A 27,051-nucleotide genomic window follows, 5' to 3' on the forward strand; every position below is an offset into this window, starting at 1 on the left:
TGGAAGTATAGAGTAGGTTTTTGGTCATCAGTGTGGCAAAGGCACCCAGCTCACCTGTTTAAATTCTCTGGGTTCATTCGAGTTGGTGAGCTCCAGGAATAAAAAATGTCTTGATTTGAAGTTTGTAGGTGTGAAGAAGTTTAGAAGAGCCGACATGATGATTTCCAGACTTGGAAGCCCGCAAGCTTCTTTCTAAAAACAAGTGAAGAAATGAAATGAAATGAAAATCGCTTATTTTCACGAGTAGGCTTCAATGAAGTTACTGTGAAAAACCCCTAGTCGCCACATTCCGGCGCCTGTCCGGGGAGGCTGGTATGGGAATCGAACCGTGCTGCTGGCCTGCTTGGTCTGCTTTAAAAGCCAGCGATTTTGCTCAGTGAGCTAAACCAGCCCCTACAAGAGTACAAGGGGCAGAGAAACTCATTACTGAGATTGGGCCAAGGTACCTTCTTGCAAACCGTAGGGGGTCTTTACATTCAGCTAACAATCTATTTCTTATTGAAGAGCAATTAAAATGGTCTCAGATTCAAAAGTTGCACAAAGCTCAAAGAATTTCAAGAAGCTTTCCTGAAAGATGCTTGTTTGGTGTGAATCCCAGTGTCACCTGTAATGAGCCACCGGTGCAGTGAAATGCCGACAGTGTTTCTCCTCGAAGAAGGGGAACACCCCATTACTTATCGAATGACAGCATCTTTCATGGCTCATTTGGAAGGACAAAGTCAACTCGCTCAACTAAAATATCTGAGACTAAAAGGAAAAGTGGCAATATTTTGTGAGGGACAATTCTAAAGCAGTTCAATGATATAATACATCCTACATTCACAATATTTGCTGTTTCCTCTCTCCCAGGACACAGTAGTAGACCCGGGCGAAGATGTTGCTCTCCTTTCTGTCAGTTTTGAGGACACTGAAGCTACTCAAGTATTTCCTAAACTGTACCTGTCTCCAAGGATTGAACAGTAAGTACAATACTTATCTGTAGCCTCAACTGAAAAGCCAAAAATCTCTCAAGTTCCGTTTGTTTTACTATTCTATTTTTACTTGGATTTGCTTTTTACTTCCAATTTTTTGGAGGTAGAGATTCATACTGGAGTACCATTTATCAGACATAACTAGACCGTCAATATCTTGCCCCAGCGTTGTTTTGTTTTTAACTTTAAACCACATAGTTATGTATTATAAAATATTCTTGCAGAAGGGGCCTCAAAGGGAAGTTAGGGAATAGTCAACTGCTTGGCTCAAGTTGTATGATGAGGGCTAATGGGTGTTTCAGAGAACTGAACTCTAGCCTGTTGACATGTCAGACAGCAAAACTTTGAAAGAGCGTCATTGTCAATAGAAATGGTTGCCTTGTAAATGGTGAGCTCACAAGGGTCAAAATAATTTATTTTTCAAGGAGTCTTCTTGAGAAAAAAAACTGCCTAACTTAATTTTGTTGAGGACTACTTTTCATTTTCATATGAGGAGTTTAGGGTACCATTCTTGATTAGTTCCTTTGTATTTTATCTCAAATTTAGATTCTAAATACAACTCTTAATTTGGAATAAACTAATATCAATGTAATCTCAAATTCTAACTTTGATGCAAAGAATCAGAAATTAGACAGTCATAAGAAGCAGTTTATGTTGAATTTCTGCATGGTTGACCATGGTAATGCACACCACATCGCTGGAGACCCCAGTGTGGCTGATGCAGCTCTTTATCACTCATGAATGATTGAATCAAGCAATGGTATTCAATGGAAAGCTGCAGAATGTGGAATTTGGAAAATGGAATATGCAATCAGAAAAATAATAAGCACAGCTGGTATGAATGAAGTCTGCCACAACTGGGATAAATTCACTGTCCAATTGCTTGCCCATTGATTGAGCAAACGACTGTACAAATATATGACAACATAACAGACATATAGTGACTCTTACAAGAGGAACCTGTCCATATTTGAATTCCTTCACCAGCTTCCTGAATGCAGTGTGTATTTACATGTTGTAATATTTACAATATCAACTTCAGAGAGATATTTAAAATTATGAAGCGTTTTGGTAAAGTAAATAAGGTGAAACTGTCTTCAGTGCCAGAAGGGTTGGTTACCCGAAGAAACATGTTTAAGACAATTAGAAAAAACAATGGGAATGAAGAAAAATAAAATTGCACCGCAAATTTTGACCTGGAAAGGTGGTGGAAACAAAGTACTTATTTGCAAAACGATATTTGGCAACTATTCAAAAAGGCTACAGGGAAAGATAAAGAGACTCATTAGATAGGTCTTTCAACAAGCTAGAACAGATTTAATGGACCAAATGGTTTCCTTCTGAGCTGCATCAATCTATGATGAACCTAAACCCTTCAGCACATCATACTATTATCCTCTGTCGGGGAAATAAAATGTTTGACTTCCTGGTCATAATATTGATTTATAACTTCCCATATAAATGGGGATCGATTAGAACACCTTATCTCGTTGACTTTTTCCCACCCTTGTCAGAACATACTTAGCTGCATTCCTTGAGTTTTCACTTAGTGCATTTTTCAACTGACCAGGCGACATTTGGCATTTGTATTATATCATATAACAATTTCCCATCATTTCATATAGGGGCTGGTTTAGCACACTGGGCTAAATCGCTAGCTTTTAAAGAAGACCAAGGCAGGCCAGCAGCATGGTTCAATTCCCGTACCAGCCTCCCCGAACAGGTGCCAGAATATGGCGACTAGGGGCTTTTCACAGTAACTTCATTTGAAGCCTACTTGTGACAATAAGCAATTTTCATTTCATTTTCATGTTGGCAAACTGGGAACCAACAAATCGCACCACAATGCCAGCATTTGTTTATTTTTTTTATAAATTTAGAGTAACCAATTAAGGGGCAATTTAGAGTGGCCAGTCCACCTACCCTGCGCATCTTTTGGTTTGTGGGAGCGAAACCCACGCAAACACGGGGAGAATGTGCAAACTCCACACAGACTGTGACCCAGAGCCGGGATCGAACTTGGGACCTCGGCGCCGTGAGGCAGCAGGGCTATCCCTCTGCGCCACCATGCTGTCCCAGCATTTGTTTACTGAGGAAATGGGTTCATAAGTTTAATTTTGCCTTGCCATCTCCCCGTTCGACTGTCCTGCTTGCCACCTCCGTCCCTTCCTCTCCCACTTGCTGCTTCCCTAACCCTCCCACTTGCTCCCCCCTTCCAACCACCCCTTTCCGAAGCCCTAAATCACAACATAACTAGGCTCATGTGAAAAAGAACTGTTTTGTGAATTGTAAAACAATCGGGACAAGTCTGAGAGAGTAGTCTGTGATTCAATATTTAAATAGTAGCATACAAATCATTTTTTAATGTAATATAATTTTATTTAGTTAGCATCCAGGTTCTGCGCTCCTTGCCATATACTGGATGTAATTGCAAATTACACTTGGACTGGGAAAAAGGAAATTCTGTGTAGAAATATCGGTGGTATTCCACTTCCAATCACAGGTTGCCTCCCTCCCACACTTCCTGCACGTCCAATCATAAATCCGATCTGTGGAGAAGCAGGGAATTAATATGTGATTGGTGGAGCCGGGGCAAGAGCATGAGAGAGTCAGAATCTGTGATTTGAGGAGCAGCTCCTCACCGAGTCTCTCTCCCATACTCACTCTTCTTCCAACCAAACTCTGCATTATGTGCAGTGGCGACCAATCTTCAATTCCTTGCTCCATTTTAGGTTTTTGTTGGATATTTCTACAGTTTCCAAGGCGAATTCACTGGTGAATTTTTAATCCTGCCATCTCATACGATTCCATTATCAAAACAGCTTTGTTAGTTAGATTGTATACAGCTAGATGTTACTTTAAAATGCCTAAATTACCAAACAGAGAAAGGATTTTGGATGGTTTTGCTAGAGAACTATATTGCAGATAGATTTTTGAACGAACAGCCAGGTTTTATTCCTTTAGTTCTAGGTTTCCCATTGGGAACTTAAACATAGGATGAGGGCTAATGGTGATGTTACATTGATGGAATGCCTTTGACACTGCGATGGAGTCAGTAATTTCAACACTGGTATTTTCTGAGACAATTGAGAAGGGAAACTGAATTTCCAGCTTATAAGGAAACTAAGACTGAAATTTAGATTGGAAAGCTAAAACTGGTTTAAACCACATGAAGGGACACATCAGAACTCAGATGATGATCAGTCGTGCAGTACAGGCAGGCTGAAGAGGATGGAGGCTTTATCGAGAAGCCAAGAATAGGCAAATATACAGCCACTGCAGCTGTTTTGGTTACTTGAAGGTAACATTGAATGATCTACCCTATCCATAGTTAGGTTGGGGTTGAGAAGTTTCAACAGACGTGTGCCTGAATTAGTGAAGGTTGTACCCACAGAACCCAGGTTGGTTGAACGCTGTTGTTGGCTAGCGATCAGGTTACATCCTAGAAGGAGAATAGATTAAATTCTTCATGAAGAAGATAGAGTTTTGAGGGATCCTTTGACTGAGATTGATTATATATTTGCTGGGTGGGCTGTCAAGTCAGTTCACAAGATCTGGTCTGGTTGTATCTGCCATTTAATGAATAATTTAGAATCAACCATAAATTGTCTGTTAATTCATGTTTAACTTGTATTGATTCTGAGGTTTAGAGTATAGTTAGTTGCATAAGATAGTATTTAGTGTTTGCTTTGCTTGACTTGAATAAAGCATAAGTTATTTTGTTTGAAACATGGAATCTTAGGGCTTCATTCAGTAAAAAAAACTAGGATTTTGGATTTCTTTAGAAACGTTATTGGTCTTGACAAAGATCGGAACAATTTTGAGGGCTCGTCTGGGATCATAACAACAGAAAGTATTGGTACTGCTACCATTGACGACTCAATTAAAGCCACGGTTAAATACAAATAAATTGGAATCCAACATTATTATTGGTCTCTAGAACTGTTCTCGGGTATCCAATTAAACTAAAAGTATGGAGTTGAATTCCTCCTTGTATCTTTGGGAAACACAGCCTTCTGAGCTTGGATTGGAGTTTCAGTCGACAAAATAGTAAATGGGGAGAGGCCACTGGTCTTCTTTCGAGTGCCACTCTCGTGAAATCACATTATATAATGTAAAAGTACCAAAAGTAGTTGAGCATAATCAGAGCAGATGTTGGGAACTTCAACTTCTAATGGGCCTTGGAGCTTTTGCACATGTGCAGACTCCGAGCAAGCTGCACATGCACAGATCATGCATTCTTTGGGCCCAGCGGTCTGTGCAGGAAGAAAAAAATGGCACGAAAGCCCAGATTAGATGACCAGGGGACAGGGAGAGGTCCCAGAAGATGAGTAGTAAAGAGGGTACAGGAACAGGAAATGGTCCCAATTCAGTTAAGAAGAGAGGAACAAAGAAAACAGGCTCCAAACAGGAAAAGGACAGCAGGCAGCAGACTTGAAGTGAAAAATTCAACCAAAATGTTGGTGACTCCATGTTGGAGCAAAGGTGTACCCGTTTGGAGCTGTAGTGTTCTGCTTGGCATGGCCAAAGAGCTGAAGTTATGCATGTGAGTCGATGCATGAGAATTCTGGGGAACAGAATCTCCGGAGACAAGATTGAAATCCTTTGCGAGAGAGGCAGAGTTTCAACGAGATTGATTGACTCAGTGTTCACTGACATCTGGACGATTCATCGAATCTACAATGCAGAAGGTGGCCATTCGGCCCATAGAGGCTGCACCGGCTCTACTTAAGCACATGCCTCCACCCCATCCTCCTAACCCAGTAACCCCACCTAAGCTTTTTTGGGCACAAAGGGCAATTTAGCATGGCCAATCCACCTAACCTGCACATCTTTGGACTGTTGGACTGTGGGAGGAAAGCAAAGCACCCGGAGGAAACCCTCGCAGACACGGAGAGACCGTACAACTCCACCCTCTACCCCCACAATTTTTGATAGCATTCCAAACATCTCCCCGTATCTCTCCAACTTCTCCCAGCCCCAGAACGTGTGCATGTAATTTGCTGGTCCTTGCCCAAAATTCTCACACTGGTCTGCCACTCCCTGGAAGAACCCACTCATCCTCGCCTGAGTCATATGCACCCGATGCACCACCTTAAACTGAATCAAACTTATTCTCGCACAGAAGGAGATTGAATTCACCTGCGCATCACCTCACTCCACACTCCCCATCCTATCTCCTCCCATTTCCCCTTCATCCTCACCACCTTTGCTGCCCCCTGCTCCCCCAACCACCCATGTATATCCCCAATCTTACTCTCCCCTTCTACATCCGGGAGAAGCAACTGCTCCAACAGGGTATATGCAGACACAGGGAGAACGTGCAGACAGTAACTCAAGCCGGGAATCGAACCTGGGACCCTGGAGCTGTGAAGCAACAGTGATAACCACTGTGCTACCGTGCAGCCCACGGGTTGTTAAGAAATGCATGAACCCTGTCTTAGTCGCATCTGCCATTTATTGTGCTGTGTGGTGTGTTTGTTCACGGTTGGCTTGTTAATTTGCAAGTACCTCAAACTTACCTTGAATATTGAAGTATGTGATAGATATTGGGCGCGATCTAACAGAAAAGTTTCTAAGTATGGTATAGAGCATTTTTCTTTTGTTCATGGGATGTAAGCGTCGCTGGCACGACCAGCATTTATTGCCCGTCTCTGAAGGCATTCAAGAGTCATTCACATTGCTGTGGGTCTGGAGTCACATGTAGGCCAGACGAGGTAAGGATGGCAAATTACTGAACCAGATCGGGTTTTACAAAAATTGACAATGGTTTCATGCTCATCTTTAGACTTTTCATTCCAGATTTTTTTGTTGAATTAAAATTTCACCATCTGCCATAGCGGGATTCAAACCCAGGTCCCCAGACGGGGTACCCTATTCCCCCAAGAGGCTCGGAGGGTCAGCCTCGGATGTCACCAAGCGAACAGCCACCCAGTGCCGCAAGACGCTCAATGACCTCCAATGCGCCGCATGGGTGAGTTGGTCCTTGACACCAGTTCCGCCAGCTACCCATTCCCAATCACACTGCGTCTACCCTGCCCACCTCAACACAATACCGAGATATGCCCCAGCACACCCTGGCATCCACCATCACACCCAACCCATAACCAGGGATGGCTGAGGACAGGTCGGTCACCGACGTCGAGATTGGCCAACGACGCAGAGATGAGTATCCACCGGCCCCCACCCAAATGACCTGTCTCACGTGAGCTATTCATGCCAGGATGATGATCCTGGACCACATGTCCATTCTCCCGCAGGGCCTCCATCCGGTTCCGCGAGCCCATCGGGGTTGTGCCCCCCGTTCTCGCCATGGGAACACTTCAGTGGACAGCAGCGCATGCTGTCTGACATCTGTTTGAAGGACCAGCGATGCCTGTACACCTTGCGCCATCGCTGCCTCCCCTTCTTGGTCCCTTCATGGCTTGATATGTTGGCCGGGCCCTCAGGGTGTGGGGCTGGGCCCTGCACATGGGCTGCTGCCTTGAGCCTCTGTTGACGCTGCTGCCGCCACCTTTTCCGTTTTATGACCGCCTGGCTTGCCAACGCCACTGCTAGTAGAGCTTCCGCAGGGTCTCAGGTATCATCCGTAATGTCTGTAAAGAATTGGAGAGGGTGTGAGACTGACGATCAGCTTTGGCTTCCATCCTGGTACCATCGGAGCCCCAAGCATCCCCACCCTAACAACCCCTCCATCTCTTGGGTGCCATCCAACATGCTCTGTGCACACACCCCCAGCCGCAGCAGTGGCCCTTGGGCACCACACGCCGGACACCCACTGGAAACTTGACCGGGCACTGGTTCGCTCCCTGGCACACACATCCAACCTCTGGTCGCGTGGATGTCCCCGGTGCTGAGGCCCAGCTTTTGGGTGCTCTAATGTTGGCTGCTACCTCTGTGTTGTTGATTCCTCCGGCATTCAGGACAAGTGTCTAGGCCTCTCAGCCTGACTGGAATGCTGGGCAGTTATACTCGCCTGCGGCATGCGTCACTGGGGATCTACTTGGGAACTGTGAAGTGCACACATTTCTAGAATTGCCAATTCTGTATGAGCAATTGCGTTCAGCGGAGGTTAAAGTGACCTTCACCATATTTCCACCAACGGGGCTCTGTCACAGGAGTGTTCGGTGGGAGAAACAGACAGGCAGCAGCTGCGCTGCCCCCGTTATGTGTATACACAATCTGGGGTCGTGGCATGGTGGACCAGTGGGCGCTGCGCCCTCGCCCTCCAGATCAGGGGCGACCCCTCCCCGACCGAGCCCGTTCTCTCCATCTCCTCACCCCCATTTTATAGCAAACCTTTACAAAGCATTGATTAGACCGAATGTGATCCAGCCACATTTGACGATGAATCAGTTATCCACCATAAACATTCACGTTTGCGTTCCTTGGACTTGAGGGAGCAGATTTAGACAATATAATGGGGTTATAAAAAATAATATTTTCATAAGGACAAGGCATCAATGAAAGAGCTGTGGGTGTGAGTACAGTTGAATAAATGGCCAGTGGCTAGACAGTTGGGAATTTGAAAGTGTCGTTGTAAGTTACTTCAGAAAGACATTTTTTAAGGTGTGAACAAAGAAGAAAGTGTGATTCAGAGGGGGATGCAAGTTGAGAAATACAGCAAAGTGATAATCTTTATTAGTGTCACAAGTAGGCTTACATTCACACTGCAATGAAGTTACTGTGAAAATCCCCGAGTCGCCACATTCCGGCGCCTGTTGAGGCATACTGAGGGAGAATTCAGAATGTCCAATTCACTTAACAAGCATATCTTTCGGAACTAGTGGAGGAAACCGGAGGAAACCCATGCAGACATAGAACATAGAACATTACAGCGCAGTACAGGCCCTTCGACCCTCGATGTTGTGCCGACCTGTGAAACCACTCTAAAGCCCATCTACACTATTCCCTTATCATCTATATGTTTATCCAGCGAGCATTTGAATGCCCTTAATGTTGGCGAGTCCACTACTGTTGCAGGCAGGACACAGGGAGAACGTGCAGACTCGACACAGACAGTGACCCAAACCGGATAAGCTGGCTATACGTTCCTATGTACACAGTTTTAAACAGTTACCACCAGCTTTTAAAGTGAAGAAGAATGTCATATCCATATTAAGCATCCATTAAATAAGCATTCCATATCAACTTAATTTTAATTTGTGTCGGAACAGCCCGAGCTATTTTCTTGTTTCATGTTTGGCATTACTGGGTCGAAGTTGAATATTTTTAATGACCCTCCTGTATTAGTGTTTCCAGCATACCCTGAGATAGTGAGAGCAGAGTACTTCTGATCAGTTAGTTTAAATATTTACTGTAGTTAATGATTACACCGTACTATTTATCAGGAATTCCTTTAACTTAGAAGGGTGTAGTAGTCTGATTTTAAGTTTTGTTCTTACTTAGAAATGTTATTCTTCATACAGTTGCCATTTTATGGAAATATACTGGCTAAATATTATATTACAACTTGATTTTTTTGATTGTTGCCCTGCCAGTCACTTTATTCTATCACTACATTGGTTTAAGTCAGAAAAGTATTCTCATTACATTTTACGTCACTTGACAAGCGCTTGTCTAGCATTATAATTATGCTCCTCTTCATAACCAAAAGAAAAAATGTTTTATTGTGTATGGACTAGACAGTTAATATCCAAATCTGTTGGAGCGAATGCTTTGGTTTTTTGATTTCTCACAGTTAAATCAATTTATAAAAGTCCTAGTTACAAAGTCATGTTAATGCAACCCAGTCTGAATAAATTAATCAGTATATAATTTGATACACTCATTTATATACTGCAGATTTAAATCTGAATTATTGATGTTTTGCTTTTTTAAAACAAATCAGTGTACTTGAACAAAGAACAAAGAAAATTACAGCACAGGAGCAGGCCCTTCGGCCCTCCCAGCCTTCGCCGATCCAGATCCTTTATCTAAACCTGTCGCCTATTTTCCAAGGATCTACTTCCCTCTGTTCCGCGCCCGTTCATATATCTGTCTAGATGCATTTTAAATGATGCTATCGTGCCCGCCTCTACCACCTCCGCTGGCAAAGCATTCCAGGCACCCACCACCCTCTGCGTAAAAAACATTCCACGCACATCTCCCTTAAACTTTCCCCCTCTCACCTTGAAATCGTGACCCCTTGTAATTGACACGCCCACTCTTGGAAAAAGCTTGTTGCTATCCACCCTGTCCATACCTCTCATAATTTTGTAGACGTCAATCAGGTCCCCCCTCAACCTCCGTCTTTCCAATGAAAACAATCCTAATCTACTCAACCTTTCTTCATAGTTAGCACCCTCCATACCAGGCAATATCCTGGTGAACCTCCTCTGCACCCTCTCTGAAGCATCCACGTCCTTCTGGTAATGTGGCGACCAGAACTGCACGCAGTATTCCAAATGAGGCCTAACCAAAGTCATATACAACTGTAACATGCCAACTCTTGTACTCAATACCCCATCCAATGAAGGCAAGCATGCTGTATGCCTTCTTGACCACTCTATCGACCTGCGTTGCCACCTTCAGGGTACAATGGACCTGAACTCCCAGATCTCTTTGTACATCAATTTTCCTCAGGACTCTTCCATTCTTCGTATAGTCCGCTCTTGAATTAGATCTTCCAAAATGCATCGCCTCGCATTTGGCTGGATTGAACTCCATCTGCCATTTCTCTGCCCAATTCTCCAATCTATCTATATTTTGCTGTATTCTCTTGAGAGTTCTCCTCACTATCTGCAACTCCACCTATACTTTCCTCCAGGTCATTTATGTAGATCACAAATAACAGTGCTCCGAGCACGGATCCCTGTGAATCACCACTAGTCACCTTTCTCCATTTTGAGACACTCCCTTCCACCACTACTCTCTGTCTCCTGTTGCCCAGCCAGTCCTTTATCCATCTAGCTAGTACACCCTGAAAATGAAAACTGAAAATCGCTTATTGTCACGAGTAGGCTTCAATGAAGTTACTGTGAAAAGCCCCTAGTCGCCACATTCCGGCGCCTGTTCGGGGAGGCTGGTGCAGGAATCGAACCGTGCTGCTGGTCTGCTTTAAAAGCCAGCAATTTAGCTGAGTGAGCTAAACCAGCCCCTTGAACCCCATATGACTTCACTTTTTCCATCAACCTGCCATGGGAAACTTTATCAAACGCCTTACTGAAGTCCATGTATATGACATCTACAGCCCTTCCCTCATCAATTAACTTTGTCACTTCCTCAAAGAATTCTATTAGGTTTGTAAGACATGACCTTCCCTGCACAAAACCATGCTGCCTATCACTGATAAGTCTATTTTCTTCCAAATGTGAATATATCCTATCCCTCAGTATCTTCTCCAACAGTTTGCCAACCACTGACGTCAAGCTCACAGGTCTATAATTCCCTGGATTATCCCTGCTACCCTTCTTAAACAAAGGGACAACATTAGCAATTCTCCAGTCCTCCGGGACCTCACCCGTGCTCAAGGATGCTGCAAAGAAATCTGTTAAGGCCCCAGCTATTTTGTTCTTCGCTTCCCTCAGTTACCTGGGATAGATCCCATCCGGACCTGGGGACTTGTCCACCTTAATGCGTTTTAGAATACCCAAAACTTCCCCCTTCCTTATGCCGACTTGACCTAGAGTATTTAAACATCCGTCCCTAGCCTCAACATCCGTCATGTCCCTCTCCTTGGTGAATACCGATGCAAAGTACTCATTAAGAATAACACCCATTTCCTCTGACTCCACACATAAATTCCCTCTTTTGTCTTTGAGTGGGCCAATCCTTTCTCTAGTTACCCTCTTGCTCCTTATATACGAATAAAAGGCTTTGGGATTTTCCTTAACCCTGTTAGCCAAAGATATTTCATGACCCCTTTTAGCCCTCTTTATTGCGCGTTTGAGATTTGTCCTACTTTCCCGATATTCCTCCAAAGCTTCATCAGTTTTAAGTCACCTAGATCTTATGTATGCTTCCTTTTCCATCTTAGCTAGTCTCACAATTCCACCCGTCATCCATGGTTCCCTCATCTTACCATTTATATCCCTCATTTTCATAGGGACATGGCTGTCCTGCACTCTAATCAACCTTTCCTTAAAAGACTCCCACATTTCAAATGTGGATTTACCCTTAAACAGCTGCTCCCAATCTACATTCCCTAGCTCCTGCCGAATTTTGTTAGACTTGGCCTTTCCCCAATTTAGCACTCTTCCTTTAGGACCACTCTCATCTTTGTCCATGAGTATTCTAAAATTTACGGAATTGTGATTGCTATTCCCAAAGTAATCACCGACTGAAACTTCAACCACCTGGCCGGGATCATTCACCAATACCAGGTCCAGTATGGCCCCTTCCCGAGTTGGACTATTTACATACTGCTCTAAAAAACTCTCCTGGATGCTCCTTACAAATTCTGCTCCATCTACACCTCCAACACTACATGAGTCCCATTCAATGTTGGGGAAGTTAAAATCTCCCATCACGACCATTCTGTTGCTCCTCCATTTTTCTATAATATGTCTACATATTTGTACCTCTACTTCACGCTTGCTTTTGGGAGGCCTGTAGTAAAGTCCCAACAATGTTACCGCACCCTTCCTATTTCTTAGCTCTCCCCATATTGCCTCAGTGCTCGAATCCTCCATCGTGCCCTCCTTAATCACAGCTGTGATATCATCTCTGACCAGTAATGCAACTCCTCCACCCCTTTTACCTTCCTCTCTATCCCTCTTGAAGCATCGATACCCTGGGATATTTAGTTGCCAGTCTTGCCCTTCCCTCAACCAAGTCTCAGTAATACCAATAACATCATATTCCCAGGTACTAATCCAAGCCCTAAGTTCATCTGCCTTACCTGCTACACTTCTCGCATTAAAACAAATGCACCTCAGACCACCTGTCCCTTTGCGTTCATCATCTCTTCCCTGTCTACTCTTCCCCTTAGTCACATTGCGTTTATTACCTAGTACCTTACTGGCTTTAGTTGCTGCCTCTTTTCTGACCTCTAACTTCCTAACCTGGTTCCCATCCCCCTGCCACATTAGTTTAAAACCTCCCCAACAGTGTTAGCAAAAGCACCCCCTAGGACATTGAGGTGGGAGGTATTAAACATTGAGAATTTACTAGAATTAATGAACATTGGAAGGTGACTTTTCTTGGATTTAGGATGTCATCATCAGAGTCACTGGAATAGTTTGGAGCTTTGTAATCCCTCCTCATGATGATTCTGTAAATTCATTTCCACAAGTTCCCAGTGAAGTACAGACTCACCTTTTCTTTGATATTGTGAGCGATCATAGTTATAATCCAAAAATCTGGATGTTTATATTCTATTCTCCTCCCAAAAATTACAAACACAAATAATAGATGTCAATTAGGGATTACTTCTGAGAACGAAAGAGTTGATTCAGAGCAAGGAAAATCCAGTCCTCATGAACATTATAGTTGTAGGTGACAAGCGTCTAGATTAAGGTTTAAAGATCCATCTACTGTTTTCACTGTGTATTTTTATTATCATTAATCTGAATGATCATTAATCACACTGAATAGATTATGTATGCTATCTTGCAAACCTCACCAAAAATAAATGGGTGCCGTAGTTAAAATACTTCAGTGGAAGTGAATAATAAAATCGAATAGACCAAAATAGAATTTATTGCTCCTCATGGAATGAGAAACAGGTTTTCGTCAATTATGCAAAAAATAAGTATAAATAATTTTAAATGTGATCTGATCATATGTAGAAAGGCAATTTGTTCAGTTGTGCAAGAACAGAGAATTTTCCTTCATTTATTCATTCAATTTCTAGATTGAAAAGATAAAAGGGGAGGCAGTGGCCTAGTGGTATTGTCACTGGACTATTAATCCAGAGACCCAGGGTAATATTTTGGGGGCCCAGGTTTGAATCCCACCATGGCAGATGGTGAAATTTAAATTCAATAAAATCTGGAAAAAAAAAATCTAATGATGATTATGAAACTTGTTGATTGTCGTAAAAAACATCTTGTTCACTAATGTCCTTCAGGAAAGGGCATCTGCTGTCCTTACCTGGTCTGGCCTCAGGTAATGTGGTTGCCCTTAAAGGGAAAGTAAGGGTCGGCAATAAATGCATATATTTTTTTTAATAAATTTAGATTACTCAATTATTTTTTTCAATTAAGGGGCAATTTAGCGTGGCCAATCCACCTACTCTGCACATTTTTGGGCTGTGGGGGCGAAACCCACGCAGACACGGGGAGAATGTGCAAACTCCACACGGACAGTGACCCAGAGCCGGGATCGAACCTGGGACCTCAGCGCCGTGGGACGGTTGTGCTAACCACTAGGCCACAGTGCTGCCCTATAAATGCATATATTAAAACAAAATTTGAAATTGCAAAATGAAGGAGAAATAAGCTACAGAGATTTAGGACGTGATTCTCCGGAAAAACTTTTAAGTTTGTTTGTGGGGGGGGCTTCATGGAGTTTCCCGCTGGCTCTGCCAGCGAGTTCCCCACCGCTATTCAATGACTCCCTGGTAATTTTTTGGGGCCCTGAGGAGTTTCTTACCGGTTTCACACACACTTAGAATTTTCTTTTAGGATTGGGGAGCTGAACTGTGAGATCGGGCTGCCATTTTGAAAGAGTGCCCTGATCTCTAAGTGAGCATGTGGGTCTCCCACACCTCCCGCATGGACAATGTCATCCTCCCACATGCATGAGCACTATCACACACACACCCAAGTGAGGGCACCCCACTATGTGGTCTCTGGGGATCCCTTTCTTCAGACCCCCAAGCCGCCTTTCAGCAACCCCTCCCTTCCAGGACCCCCACCCATCACACACCGCTAAACTCCCAGAGGCCCCTACTTACCTTCCCTGCACACCCCCACCATTCAAACGCCCTCTCCACCCTCCTTTCTTGGGCATGGCCCCCCCCCCAGCCCCTGATATTTAGCAGTGTCATCCTGGCACTCTGGCACCCTTGCATTGCCACCCTGACACCCAGACTGTACTTATGCCAGCTTGGCAGTGCCATTCGGGAACTTTGACAGTGCCGGGATGGCAGTGCCAATGTGCCCGCTGGGCAGTGACAATGTGCCTTCGTTCCAGGAGCAGGCACCTGACCATCCAGGGATCTCTGATATCCCGGGAAACCCCCAGCGTGCCATTCCGCCTGAACAACGCCCGGTTCCAGCCTCGCTGGGGAGGCCGGTGGATCCCACAATGCCGGTGGATACTGGGTAAGTTCAACCGGCTCTGGCGCACGCTATTTTGTCCCGCACCTTATAGCCAGGATTCTGACCCCGACACCTCGCGAAACTTGGGTGAATCCCACGAAGAGTGAAAATCTCCAGGAAACCTGCGACAGGGCTCTCCCTGCATTGACTGGCCACACTGCACTCAAGCGAGAGCGCAATGCAGTCGGTGGATCGCGCCCGTGGTATTTTGATTTGGGCTGATGCTTTTTCTGCTTTGCTTCCCCATATTGGGAAAAATTTTGATTGCTAAAGACATTCTGATGGTCAGTATTTCATTGGTTATCTTGTGGCCAAATCTATACCGGGACGTTTTCCCTCTACACATGAGTGACTTGGATCTGACTTGGGTATATTACTTCAAAACATCTTTATTTACACCATATACATGATGAAATATTAGGTAAGTACACCTATCTTGTGTATGGACTGTTTCATCTTCTCTGCAGAGTCTCTGGCATATGACTGCTGAATGTCAACATAGGGAGATATTAGGAACTTTGGTCCAGAAATGCGATTAAATGCGGTTGTGGAGAAAGACGGCTCAAAGCAGAGTCCGAGGGGTGCACCCAGAGCCTGAGTTGCCATGTCCCAGTCAGACTTAACCTTGTAAGAAGTCTTACAACACCAGGTTAAAGTGCAACAGATTTGTTTCAAACACTAGCTTTCGGAGCACTGCTCCTTCCTCAGGTGAATGAACAGGTATGTTCCAGAAACATATATATATATATATATATATATATATAGACAAAGTCAATGCAAGACAATGCTTTGAATGCGAGCGTTTGCAGGTAATTAAGTCTTTACAGATCCAGAGATAGGGGTAACCCCAGGTTAAAGAGGTGTGAATTGTCTCAAGCCAGGACAGTTGGCCCAGGTCAGATGGTGGGGGGTGAATGTAATGCAACATGAATCCAAGATCCTGGTTGAGGCCGACCTCATGTGTGCGGAACTTAGCTATGAGTTTCTGCTCGACAATTTTGCATTGTCGCGCGTCCTGAAGGCCACCTTGGAAAACGCTTACCCGGAGATCAGAGGCTGAATGCCCTTGACTGCTGAAGTGTTTCCCGACTGGAAGGGAACATTCCTGCCTGGCGATTGTCGCGCAATGTCCGTTCATCCGTTGTCGCAGCGTCTGCATGGTCTCGCCAATGTACCACGCTTCGGGACATCCTTTTCTGCAGTGTATGAGGTAGACAATGTTGGCCGCGTCGCATGAGTATGTACCGTGGGTGGTGTTCTCATGTGTAATGGTGGTACCCATGTCGATGATCTGGCACGTCTTGCAGAGATTACCATGGCAGGGTTGTGTGGTGTCGACTTAACCTTGTTAGTGGGAATACACAGAACGCCCCAGTTTAGCCAGGATGATCCATTCAAGATGCATTGTCATTTGTGACAACTTTTTCTGACCAGCCATTAGCCCATCACAGAGTCTGATGACCTATTTGCCCGTCAATGGAAGGTTATTTGCATATGAATGGCATAGGTCTGTTCTTTGGTCTGGGAATGGGAAATCAGACAGCCAAGATAACAATATGGATGCAAGTCTGGTCACCTCAGGGGAGAACCTTTGTTTGAAGGGGTGGGCAGAGCTTACAGAAAGAAAGAATGCTGTTCTGAACATTTACAGGCAGAAGGCTATGGAAATCGACCAGCGAGGTCATTTAATTTGCCACTGAGCCAGGCTTTGGACTTTGAAAAAGGGTTCTGAAGAAATGTCCCTAACAAAAGAAAAACTGCTTTGTAAATGCATGTATTGCCTTGGTCTGTCTTTGTAAGCGGAATGAGAGTGGCATGGTTATTGAAAGTGATGTTTGATGGAAACTAGTGTTTTAAGGTTTAAGAAACTGCATATAATCTGTTCGTGTTAGAGCTGAAGTAAAATTTTAAATATTGTTTACTTTTCTTTTATTTTAATAAAGAAAGTTTGTTTCTAAAATAACCAAGCCCCATTCCTTTTATTGTCACTCCAGGAATTAATTGATCTTTCCGCACTGCATTAAAACTTATAAATGTTGTGACATCTGGTCCAGTTTCTTGGCCACTGTTGAGAGCTGACCAGACGCCCGTTTCATAGGATCCTTACAGTGCATAAGGAAGCCATTCGGCCCATCGTGTCTGCACCGACCCTTCGAAAGAGCACTCTACCCATGTCTACACCCCATCCACCCCGCCCTATCCTTGTAACCTCATAACCTACCCTGCACATCCCTGGATACTAAGGGGCAATTTAGCTTGGCCAATCCACCTAACACGCACATCTTTGGACTGTGAGAGGGAACCAAAACACTTGGAGGAAACCCATGCAGACACCGGGAGAACGTGCAAGCTCCACAAAGGCAGTGGCCCAACGCCGGAATTGAACCCAGGTCCCTGGTGCTGTCAGGCAACAGTGCTAACAACTGTGCCACCCTGCCATGATGTCACTGTTAACCAAGATACATATCAGTATCTCATTACCATGACTTTTAATCTATTATGCTACATCTCCGCCCAAGTATAAAGTCAACTTCTTTAATAGCAATGTTAAATTATTTCTTAAACTAATTACATTTCTTTTTCAAATTTCTGTAACCTCCTTTACTGTTACCAAATCTGTCCAACCCCCACCCAGCCAAGTCACTGTGAAAGGTTTCAATCTCCCAGAGTTTTCTCAGCTCTCTCAGAGGATGTCATGTACTCATACGGTCACTCGTCTTTTCCCTAGAAGATAAGCAACATCAACAGACTAAGACAGCAACTTTCCGGGATTTCTGGTCACCGGTGTGTGACTGTCACAATGGTTGAACTGAAACTTTTTCAATGAAAAACTGATCCAAGACAGAGGACTTCAGCACATCAGCAACAGCACAGGAAGAGGATAGACTAATATACACTAAGGCATCTTCAAAACCCTCTTAGCACACTGGAGAAAGGCCTGTGAAGATGAAGGCCGGAATTCTCCAGCCATTCGCTCGTGGCAGGTGTCTCTTATCCCAACAGCAGTGCACCCTGACCGCAGGTTCCCAGCGGTATGGGGTGGCTACAATGGTGGCTACAATGGGAATTCCCGTTGACAGGGGCAGAGAATCACGTCGCCAGAATACAGTGCGCTGCCTCCTGCCGCCAAGAAACAAGCAGCTGGGAGGACAGAGAATCCTGCCCGAAATATTTCCAAATGGAGAATTTCACACCTGACCTATTCACAGCTGCATTGAGGACATCTGAGATTTGAACAAATTTGGACAAGGAGAATGATGACAACATTCCTGTAGACATTTCAGGAAATAAAGAAGACATGACTTCCCTAAGAAGCTTCAGGAACCGTTTTCACTTTCTGTCGGCAGTGGTAACTGCCGCACTTCAGCATTATGCCGTTCTGCCACGATGGGCATTCGGATGACAACACCGTCTTCAACAATAGAATGAGTCTCCACAGCAAATTCTAGACAAATTTCTTGTATAGGATTCTTCAGCTGTAGAAGCTCTATAGATTTGGTCACTGCGCCTGCAGTGTGACTGCAAAGAAATAGTTGGGAAGCTAACTTCAGGAACTGCAGTGAATGGAAAAACTGCAAGAAGCATACTGGTTAAATCAAAAGTTAAAAATAATAAACAAAGAAATCAGTGCTGAGGGACAGGTCAGGAGAGTAGCCCAATTAAGAGTTTTATATGCAAATATATGGGGCGCGATTCTCCGCACTCACGCCGGATCGGAGAATAGCGGGCCGCGCATGTTTTCACGGCGATGCCGGTCCGACGCCCTCCCGCTATTCTCCGAACCCCACACAAACTAGACGTCGGCATTCCCGGCAAAAGCCTCGAAAGACCCCCCGACACGACCAGAATCCCAACTTATTGGCCCCCCGCTATTCTCCGGCCCGGGTGGGCCGAAGTCCCGACGTCATCACGCAATGTTTTCACGCCGGCCAACACACCTGCTTTTCAAGTACGTTAACCAGTCGTGCTGGCTGACAAGAGCTTCGAGTAGGTGAGCGCACCGCTCAGCGCACTGCTGGAGTCTGGCCACAACGGGGAAGGCATCCCCGAGAACTGAAGGGGGGTCTAGAGCGGTGGGGAGTGGGGGAGACTGTGGGGGAGAGACTGTGGGGGGGGAGACGGAGGGGGGGGGAGACGGAGGGGGGGGAGAGTAGGGGGGGGGGGAGTAGGAGGGGGGGGGTGTAGGGAGAGAGTGAGCGAGTGACCCGTCCAACCCCGGTTACAAAATGTCTGCCACCATGCCATGGCGTGCCGGTCACGAGGACACGGCCGCTGGTTGCCCTGTGGCTTACGGCCACAGGCCACTGACGCAGCGGTGAAGACGACGTAGTTAACTGCCCATTGGATGCAGAAAGTGACCAAGGGTTAGGCTGCCCGCGTGTCAGCAGCGCGACCAGGCCACCGGGACACACAGGTATCCCATGGCAGGCGGCTGCCGAGGTGTCGACTAACCTCCGTCTAACATGTCCCGTTTCTCTGCCCCCACCACCCTTCTGTAGGTTAGCACAATGTCTGTGAACAGAACGGCTATGTTCTGCGCAGTGGTTGGGGCCGCTGCACTGCATCTGGAGATGCAGCAGCATCCACAGCCACAACCCGCAGTAGATGTAGGTCCAGCTGCAACAGCAGAGGGAAGGGCCGAGGAGTTGCCAGTCGTCGAGCAGCATGGGGGGGGAGGAGGAGGAGGGGGAGGAGGAGAGAGTGAGGGTGCAGCCACGGCACCAGAGGAGACGACCAAGGCCGAGGGTGTATCGTGTCCGGATCTCTTTCCTAACAATGACGGACATCACCTGCAGGAGGAGACTCCGGCTGAGTAGGCGGACGGTGATACATATCTGTCACCTCGTGGTGCACCTCGCCCCACGTGGAACGGGGGGAGGACACGCGATCCCGGTTGCTATCAAGGTGACGGTCGCTCTTAACTTCTATGCTACCGGCTCCTTCCAGTCTCCGAGCTGGGACCTCTCCGGGATCTCCCAGTCATCGGTCCACAGGTGCATCCGGGATGTGACCGACGCCCTCTATGCCATCGCGGACCGCTACATCACCTTTCCCGAGGACCGACCAACTCGAGACTCATGAGCTCGTAGATTTGCCAGCGTGGCCCGGATACCGATGGTGCAGGGGGCAATCGATTGTGTTCACGTCCCCATGCGCCCGCCTGCAGGGGACAGGGAGGTGTTCACAAACAGGAGGGGGACATACTCCATGAATATCCAGGTGGTATGCGACCCCCACACAACATTCATGAACATCTGTGCAAGGTTCCCAGGGAGTGTGCATGACTCCTACATACTGGCGCAGTCGTACATCCCTGCGATGTTTGAGGGACGTCCCCCCCGGCTGAGGGGCTGGTTGCTGGGGGACAGGGGTTATCCGCTGGGGTCTTGGCTGATGACGCCTATACAGAGGCCTCAGACCAATGCGGAAACCCGATACAACGAGGCCCATGCAGCAACCAGGGGTGTGGTGGAGCGCTGCCTTGGCCTCCTGAAGGTGAGATTCAGGTGCCTGGACCGCTCCGGAGGGGCCCTGCAGTACCAGCCCGACAGGGTCGCTCGCATTGTTGTGGTCTGCTGTGCGCTGCACAACATCGCGATGCAGAGGGGAGATGCCCTGCTGCAGGAGGCGGAGGGAGAATCCAGTGGCAGTGGTGCCAGCACAGATGAGGAGGAGAGGGAGGAGGAGGCTGGCGGAGTGGCGGGCGCAGCACGCAGACACGACCCAGGTGCTGGTGATGTCCAGGAAGCGGCACAACGGACCCGGCGGGCACGCAACGCCTTGGTGGCAGCACGGTTCACGCATCGCATGCGACGTCCCCGCTGAACACCAAACCACCACCTGCATCGCTAGTCGTGCAGAGGGTCAACACACAACTGCCACCACCACAACCCCCCCCACCCCCTCTCAGTGTACACTGCTCCACTTCGACATCACCCTTACCACTGGGTCCAGACGGTATGGCACAACATTGATGGCTGTGTCAGCGGGTGTGATCAGTGCCATGTGGAATGATGACCGCCCGCTCTGCGATGAGCTGTGAGCTCAGAATCATTAGAGAGAGTCTGACCCATGGCAATAGCTGAACCATCCACCTTGGTGGCCGCTGAGTTCGTCACGTATACTCCATCACGTGCCCGCGTGGGCTTGCTGTGGGAGGGGGTGGGGGGAAGGGACTGCACACCCGGCACCGAAGTTTCACCGCTCGTCAACCCCAGCGACACTCAGTCACCATCACGATTCCTGTGGCTGTGGAACAATCACACGGTATTACAAGTAAGGTGGAACAGTGCGTTTAATGTTAACAATAATTTACAGATGCCCTAGCCCCTACAACTAAACTGTGCCCTTCACCCGTGCCAACTTACTCAGTGTCTCTCTTTGTTGGCTAACGGGCCCTACCACTACGTCTAAATGATTCCCCAGATGATACAGCAGGAGTGGAGGAGGACTGCTGCGAATCGCCCCCTTCGACTTGTTTCTCCTTAGGCAAGCGTTTCCTGGGGCGACCCGGCCTTGATGGGCCAGGCTGCTCTGCGGGGATCTCGGGTGACGTTGTGCCACCCTGCTCTGCCTGCTGCCCACCCGATGCACCAGGGATAGGACGGGGGGAGGCCGAGAATTCCGGGATGTCCCGTGATGGCCTTAATGGGACGCGCCCCGAAACCACCTCCTCCCTCGGGGAGCCCGGTGGCCCCCGGGCCTCACTTTGGGACAGAGGTGCGAGCGGGGAGGTGCCCCGTCGCGCCACCAACAGCTGGCGCTGCCAGTCCTGGAGGCCTGCAACCAGGATCCGAAGGTTTGCAGAGACGGAGTCCAGGGAGTTAGACATTCCCGCCAGGGACTGTGCGATCTCAACCTGTGAATGCACGACGCCATCCAGCACGTGTGTCAGGCGGTTGATGCTCTCCGCGACTGATTGCTGGGACTGTGCCATCGACTGCTGGGACTGTGCCATCGACTGCTGTGACTGTGCCATGGCGTGCTGCGACTGGGCCATGACCTGCTGAGACTCGGCCAAGGCCCGCAGCGCGCCGGCAATGTCGTTTTGGCTCTGGCGCATTGCTGCCTGTGAGAGGGCAACCCTGTCCAGGGCCGAGGATGACGCGTGCACATTAAGCCCAACGCCTTGCATAACCTGACCCATTGCCTCCACCACGGATGCCACCCGTGCGGTGTCGGCCTGGGTTGCTGCCATGAGCGGCACCACTCCCTGCTCGTGGACGCGGTTCGACTCCTCTAACAGCGTCTGCAGAGTCTGGAAGACAGCCCTCATCCCGTCATTATGTCCCTGGGTTTCTTGATGCATCGGCTGTGCGGGTGGGTTGAGAAAGTCCAGGAACTCGGAAAACGTCTGGGAGCCAGCTGCATGCTGGGCCTGGCCTGCCCTCCGCCAGTCTGGGCCCTCGGCTGCTCCGACCTCCACCTGCTGTACCTGCTCAGCTGTGCTGTGCGACCCAGACTGTGACCCAGGAGCCTCATCACTAAATAGGCCAACCGGGGTGAGTGTCTCTGGGATGGTGGATGGTGTGGGAGATAGCTGTGCCGCAAGCTCGAGGTCGTCTTGGGTGGACGCCTCCTCTATGTCATCAGCCCGATGAGAGGCCGCAGGGCGTTCGCGGGCCATTTCTCTCTCTTGCTCTCTCGCCGCCCTCTGGGCGTCCTGCTCCACAGATTCGGTGGGGGAGGATGGGACTCCCCGCTGATCGGGCACCCTCTGTCGTGCGGCCCCGGGTGAGGTAGGGGCAGATGCCTGTGTCTGCCTGGAGGCAGACAGCCCTGGTCGTTCGGCATCACGTCCTAGGGAAGAGAATGAAACGGGTTATTTAGATACACTCGGCCGGGCACTGGATGGTCCCAGTGGGCAGGGTGTGAAGGGACAGAGGATGGGGGAGGTGTCCCAGTGGGCAGGGTATGAAGGGACAGAGGATGGGGGAGGTGTCCAATTGGGCAGGGCGTGAAGGGACAGAGGATGGGGGAGGTGTCCCAGTGGGCAGGTGTGTGATGGGACAGAGGATGGGGAGGTGTCCAAGTGGGCAGGGTGTGTGAAGGGATAGGGGATGGGGGAGGGGGGGTGTTTGTCATGCAGGGTTGTCTCACTTGTTGCAGCTCCGCCAACCTCGCATTGCGCGATCTCCCGGGTGGCAGATCCCCCAACAAGGTCCAGTGCCCTCTGCTCAAACGTGGTGAGGGGGTGCAGGATGGGCGAACCCCCTCCAGTCTTGTTCCGCTCACGGGTGTTGTGAGCGGTCTTGTCCTGTTGGGGGAGGGTACATAGGTAGATCATTACAATACGGCAGGTATCAGCAGTCCGTTCAGATACTGGCACAGTTTGGGGGTCAAGTTGTTATAAGACCATTGCATCTCTCCACGGGGGCCAGAGCGCTGGGTCTGTGACTACTTTGTGAACCACCCTCAACTCACTCTGCCCCAATCCCCCTCCACTCCCCGTGCCGGGGGGAGGGGGGGGGGGGGGGGGGAGATGGGTGATGAAGTACAGTTGCGTACAGTTCTGGTCGCCTCATTATAGGAAGGACGTGGAAGCTTTGGAACGGGTGCAGAGGAGATTTACCAGGATGTTGCCTGGTATGGAGGGAAAATCTTATGAGGAAAGGCTGATGGACTTGAGATTGTTTTCGTTAGAGAGAAGAAGGTTAAGAGGTGACTTAATAGAGGCATACAAAATGATCAGAGGGTTAGATAGGGTGGACAGCGAGAGCCTTCTCCCGCGGATGGAGGTGGCTAGCACGAGGGGACATAGCCTTAAATTGAGGGGTAATAGATATAGGACAGAGGTCAGAGGTGGGTTTTTTACGCAAAGAGTGGTGAGGCCGTGGAATGCCCTACCTGCAACAGTAGTGAACATGCCAACATTGAGGGCATTTAAAAATTTATTGGATAAGCATATGGATGATAAGGGCATAGTGTAGGTTAGATGGCCTTTAGATTTTTTCCATGTCGGTGCAACATCGAGGGCCGAAGGGCCTGTACTGCACTGTATCGTTCTATGTTCTATGTTCTAAAGGGGGGAGGGATGGTTGTGACCCGGGGGCACCCTCTTGGCACTTACCCTGGCAGCCCTGGTGAGGTCGTGCATCTTCTTCCGACATTGCTCTGCAGAGCGAGGGGTCTGCCCCACAGCACTGACGGCAGCAGCCACCTCACGCCAGGCCTGGCGCACCACGCTGGCAGGGTGGCGATGCCCTCTACGCGGGCAGATGATGCCCCTCCTCTGCTCGATTGATTTGAGCAGCGTCTCCACGTCAGCCTCCATGAATCGTGGCGTCGGGCGGCATCACGTGGGCGTGTTCGTGTCGTCGCCGCGTTCCGGCGCCATCGCACACGTGATTGACGCGGCCCCGTTCCTAGCCCATTTCCCGGACGTGAATACGTCGTGAACTGGGCCATGTTGGGCCGTCACAAAAGTCCCCCGTTTTCACGGCCGACTTCGCGATTTCCGCGTGTGTGGAGAATCGCGCCCCTCGCGTATAAGGAATCAACTAGATGAGCTGCAGGCGCAAATGTAAGTTGAGGATTATGATATAGCTGCTCTTACGGATAGCAGGATGGTCGGGACTGGGAACTAAATACCTGGTTATAAAGTTAACAGAAAGGACAGGGTAGATGGCAGAGGGGGTGGAGTCGCCTTACTGATATAGAAATACTGTCACTTCAATGGTGAGGGACGATATAATGAAGAGAAAGCATCCAGTGGCGATCATATGGGTGGAACTGAGGAACCAAATAGAATCTAAATAGAACAAAGAACAATACAGTACAGGAACATACCCTTCGGCCCTCCAAGCCTGCGTCGATCACGTGTCCTATCTAGACCAACTGCCTGTATCCTTCTATACCCCGTCTATTCATATGCCTATCCAGTTAGGTATTAAAGGTCGCTAACGTATCTGCCTCAACCACCTCACTTGGCAATGCATTCCAGGCCACCACCACCCTCTGTGTAAGAAGCTTCCCCCGCACTGAACATATCCGCCCTCACCTTGATCTTGGGCCTCCTTGTAATTTTTAGTTCCGCCCTGGGAAAAAGCCTCCAACTGTTCACCCTATCTATACCCCTAATAATTTTACAAACTTCGAACAGGTTGCCCCTCAGCCTCTGTCTCTCTGGGGAGAACAATCCCAGTTTATTCAATCTCTTCTCATAGCTAATACTCTCCACACCAGGCAACATCCTGGTAAACCTTTTCTGTACTCTCGCCAAAGCCTCCACGTCCTTATGGTAATGCGGGGACCAGAATTGGACACAGTATTCCAAATGTAGCCTAACCAACATTCTATATAACTGGAACATAATTTTCAAACATTTATACTCTGTACCCTGTCCTATGAAGGCAAGGATGCCATATGCTTTCTTTACCACCATTTCCACCTGTTCTGCCACTTTTAAGGATCTGTGGACCTGCACGCCCAGATCTCTGTGTCTCTATGCTCCTCATGGTTCTGCCATTTATTTTATAGCTCCCATCTGAATTGGATCTACCAAAATGCATCACCACGCATTTGTCCAGGTTAAATTCCATCTGCCATTTCTCCACCCAATTTTGTAGCCTTTCTCTGCCAATCTTCATCACTATCCGCAACTCCTGCAATGGGGCTGGTTTAGCACAGGACTAAATAGCTGGCTTTTAAAGCAGACCAAGTTAGGCCAGCAGCACGGTTCAATTCCCGTACCAGCCTCCCCAAATAGGCGCCAGAATGTGGCGACTAGGGGCTTTTCACAGTAACTTCATTTGAAGCCTACTTGTGACAATAAGCAATTTTCATTTTCATTTCAATCTTAGTATCATCCGCAAACTTGCTAATCAGACTCGCTACATTTTCTTCCAAGTTATTTCTATATATTACAAAGAGCAGAGGTCCCAATACTGAACCCTGCGCAACACCACTCGTTACAGACCTCCATTCGGGAAAACACCCTTCCACTGCTACCCTCTGTCTTTTATGGCAAAGCCAGTTCTGAATCCATCCAGCTAGTTCACCCCTGACCCCTTGTGATTTAATCTTTTGCACCAGCCTGCCATGAGGGACCTTATCAAATGCTTTACTAAAGTCCATGTAGACAACATCCACAGTCCTTCCCTCGTCAATCATTTTTGTCACCTCCTCAAAAAACTCAATTATATTAGTGAGACATGACCTCCCTTGTACAAAACAATGCTGTAAATCTGTAATGTGTGTTGTGTATCAAGCCTCTGGTAACAGTTCTGAGGTGCTAGATTGTATAACGGCAGAAATTAGGCAAGTGTGCAATAAAGGCAGAGTAGTAAAAATGTGGGATTTTAACTTGCACATAGATTGGGAGAGGTAGACAAACACCTGTCAGAAAGGTAGTGAATTTCTGGAATGTGTCCAGGATAGTTTCCTGCAGCAGTATGTTCTGGATGCAACAAGGTGAAAGGCAATATTAGATCTAGTTGAGTCATGAGCCCAATTTAATTAGTAGCCTAACTGTGTGCGAACATTTATCAAATAGTGATCATAATATGATTGAATTCAGTGTAGCGTTCAAATGAACGTTTCAGACGTTCAAACGAAAAGCATGTTTCAGACACTAGAATTTTAGACTTGGGTAAGGCTGACTTTAACGGGCTGAGACCGAGACTATACACACTAAACAAGTATATATACCCCCAAGAGGAAAAGGCTCTGCTTCACAAAAAGAGCAGCCATAGACAACTAACGAGGTTAGAGCCAGCATAAAATTAAAATAAAGGGCTTACAAAAATGCAAGAAATAACACAAATCCAGATGAATAGGATAGATACAAAGATCAGCAAAGGGTCACAAAGCAGTTTAGAGCGACAAAGGACATCAAAATCAATAAGAAGAAATTTAATAAATATATAAAGGGA

General features: G+C 47.5%; 1 protein-coding gene across 4 annotated transcripts in view; it reads left to right on the forward strand.

Annotated features, from left to right (window-relative positions):
- The window catches only part of babam2 (BRISC and BRCA1 A complex member 2), a 318,522-nt gene that overhangs the window by 188,165 nt on the left and 103,306 nt on the right, over positions 1–27,051 (forward strand). For all 4 annotated transcript variants that reach the window (XM_038799057.1, XM_038799060.1, XM_038799059.1 and 1 more), the window contains one exon: positions 850–959. In XM_038799057.1, the coding sequence (XP_038654985.1) occupies positions 850–959 (110 nt within the window). The remainder of the gene's footprint in view (positions 1–849; positions 960–27,051) is intronic.

The sequence above is a fragment of the Scyliorhinus canicula genome, chromosome 6, assembly GCF_902713615.1.
Source record: "Scyliorhinus canicula chromosome 6, sScyCan1.1, whole genome shotgun sequence".
NCBI classification, from domain to species: domain Eukaryota; kingdom Metazoa; phylum Chordata; class Chondrichthyes; order Carcharhiniformes; family Scyliorhinidae; genus Scyliorhinus; species Scyliorhinus canicula.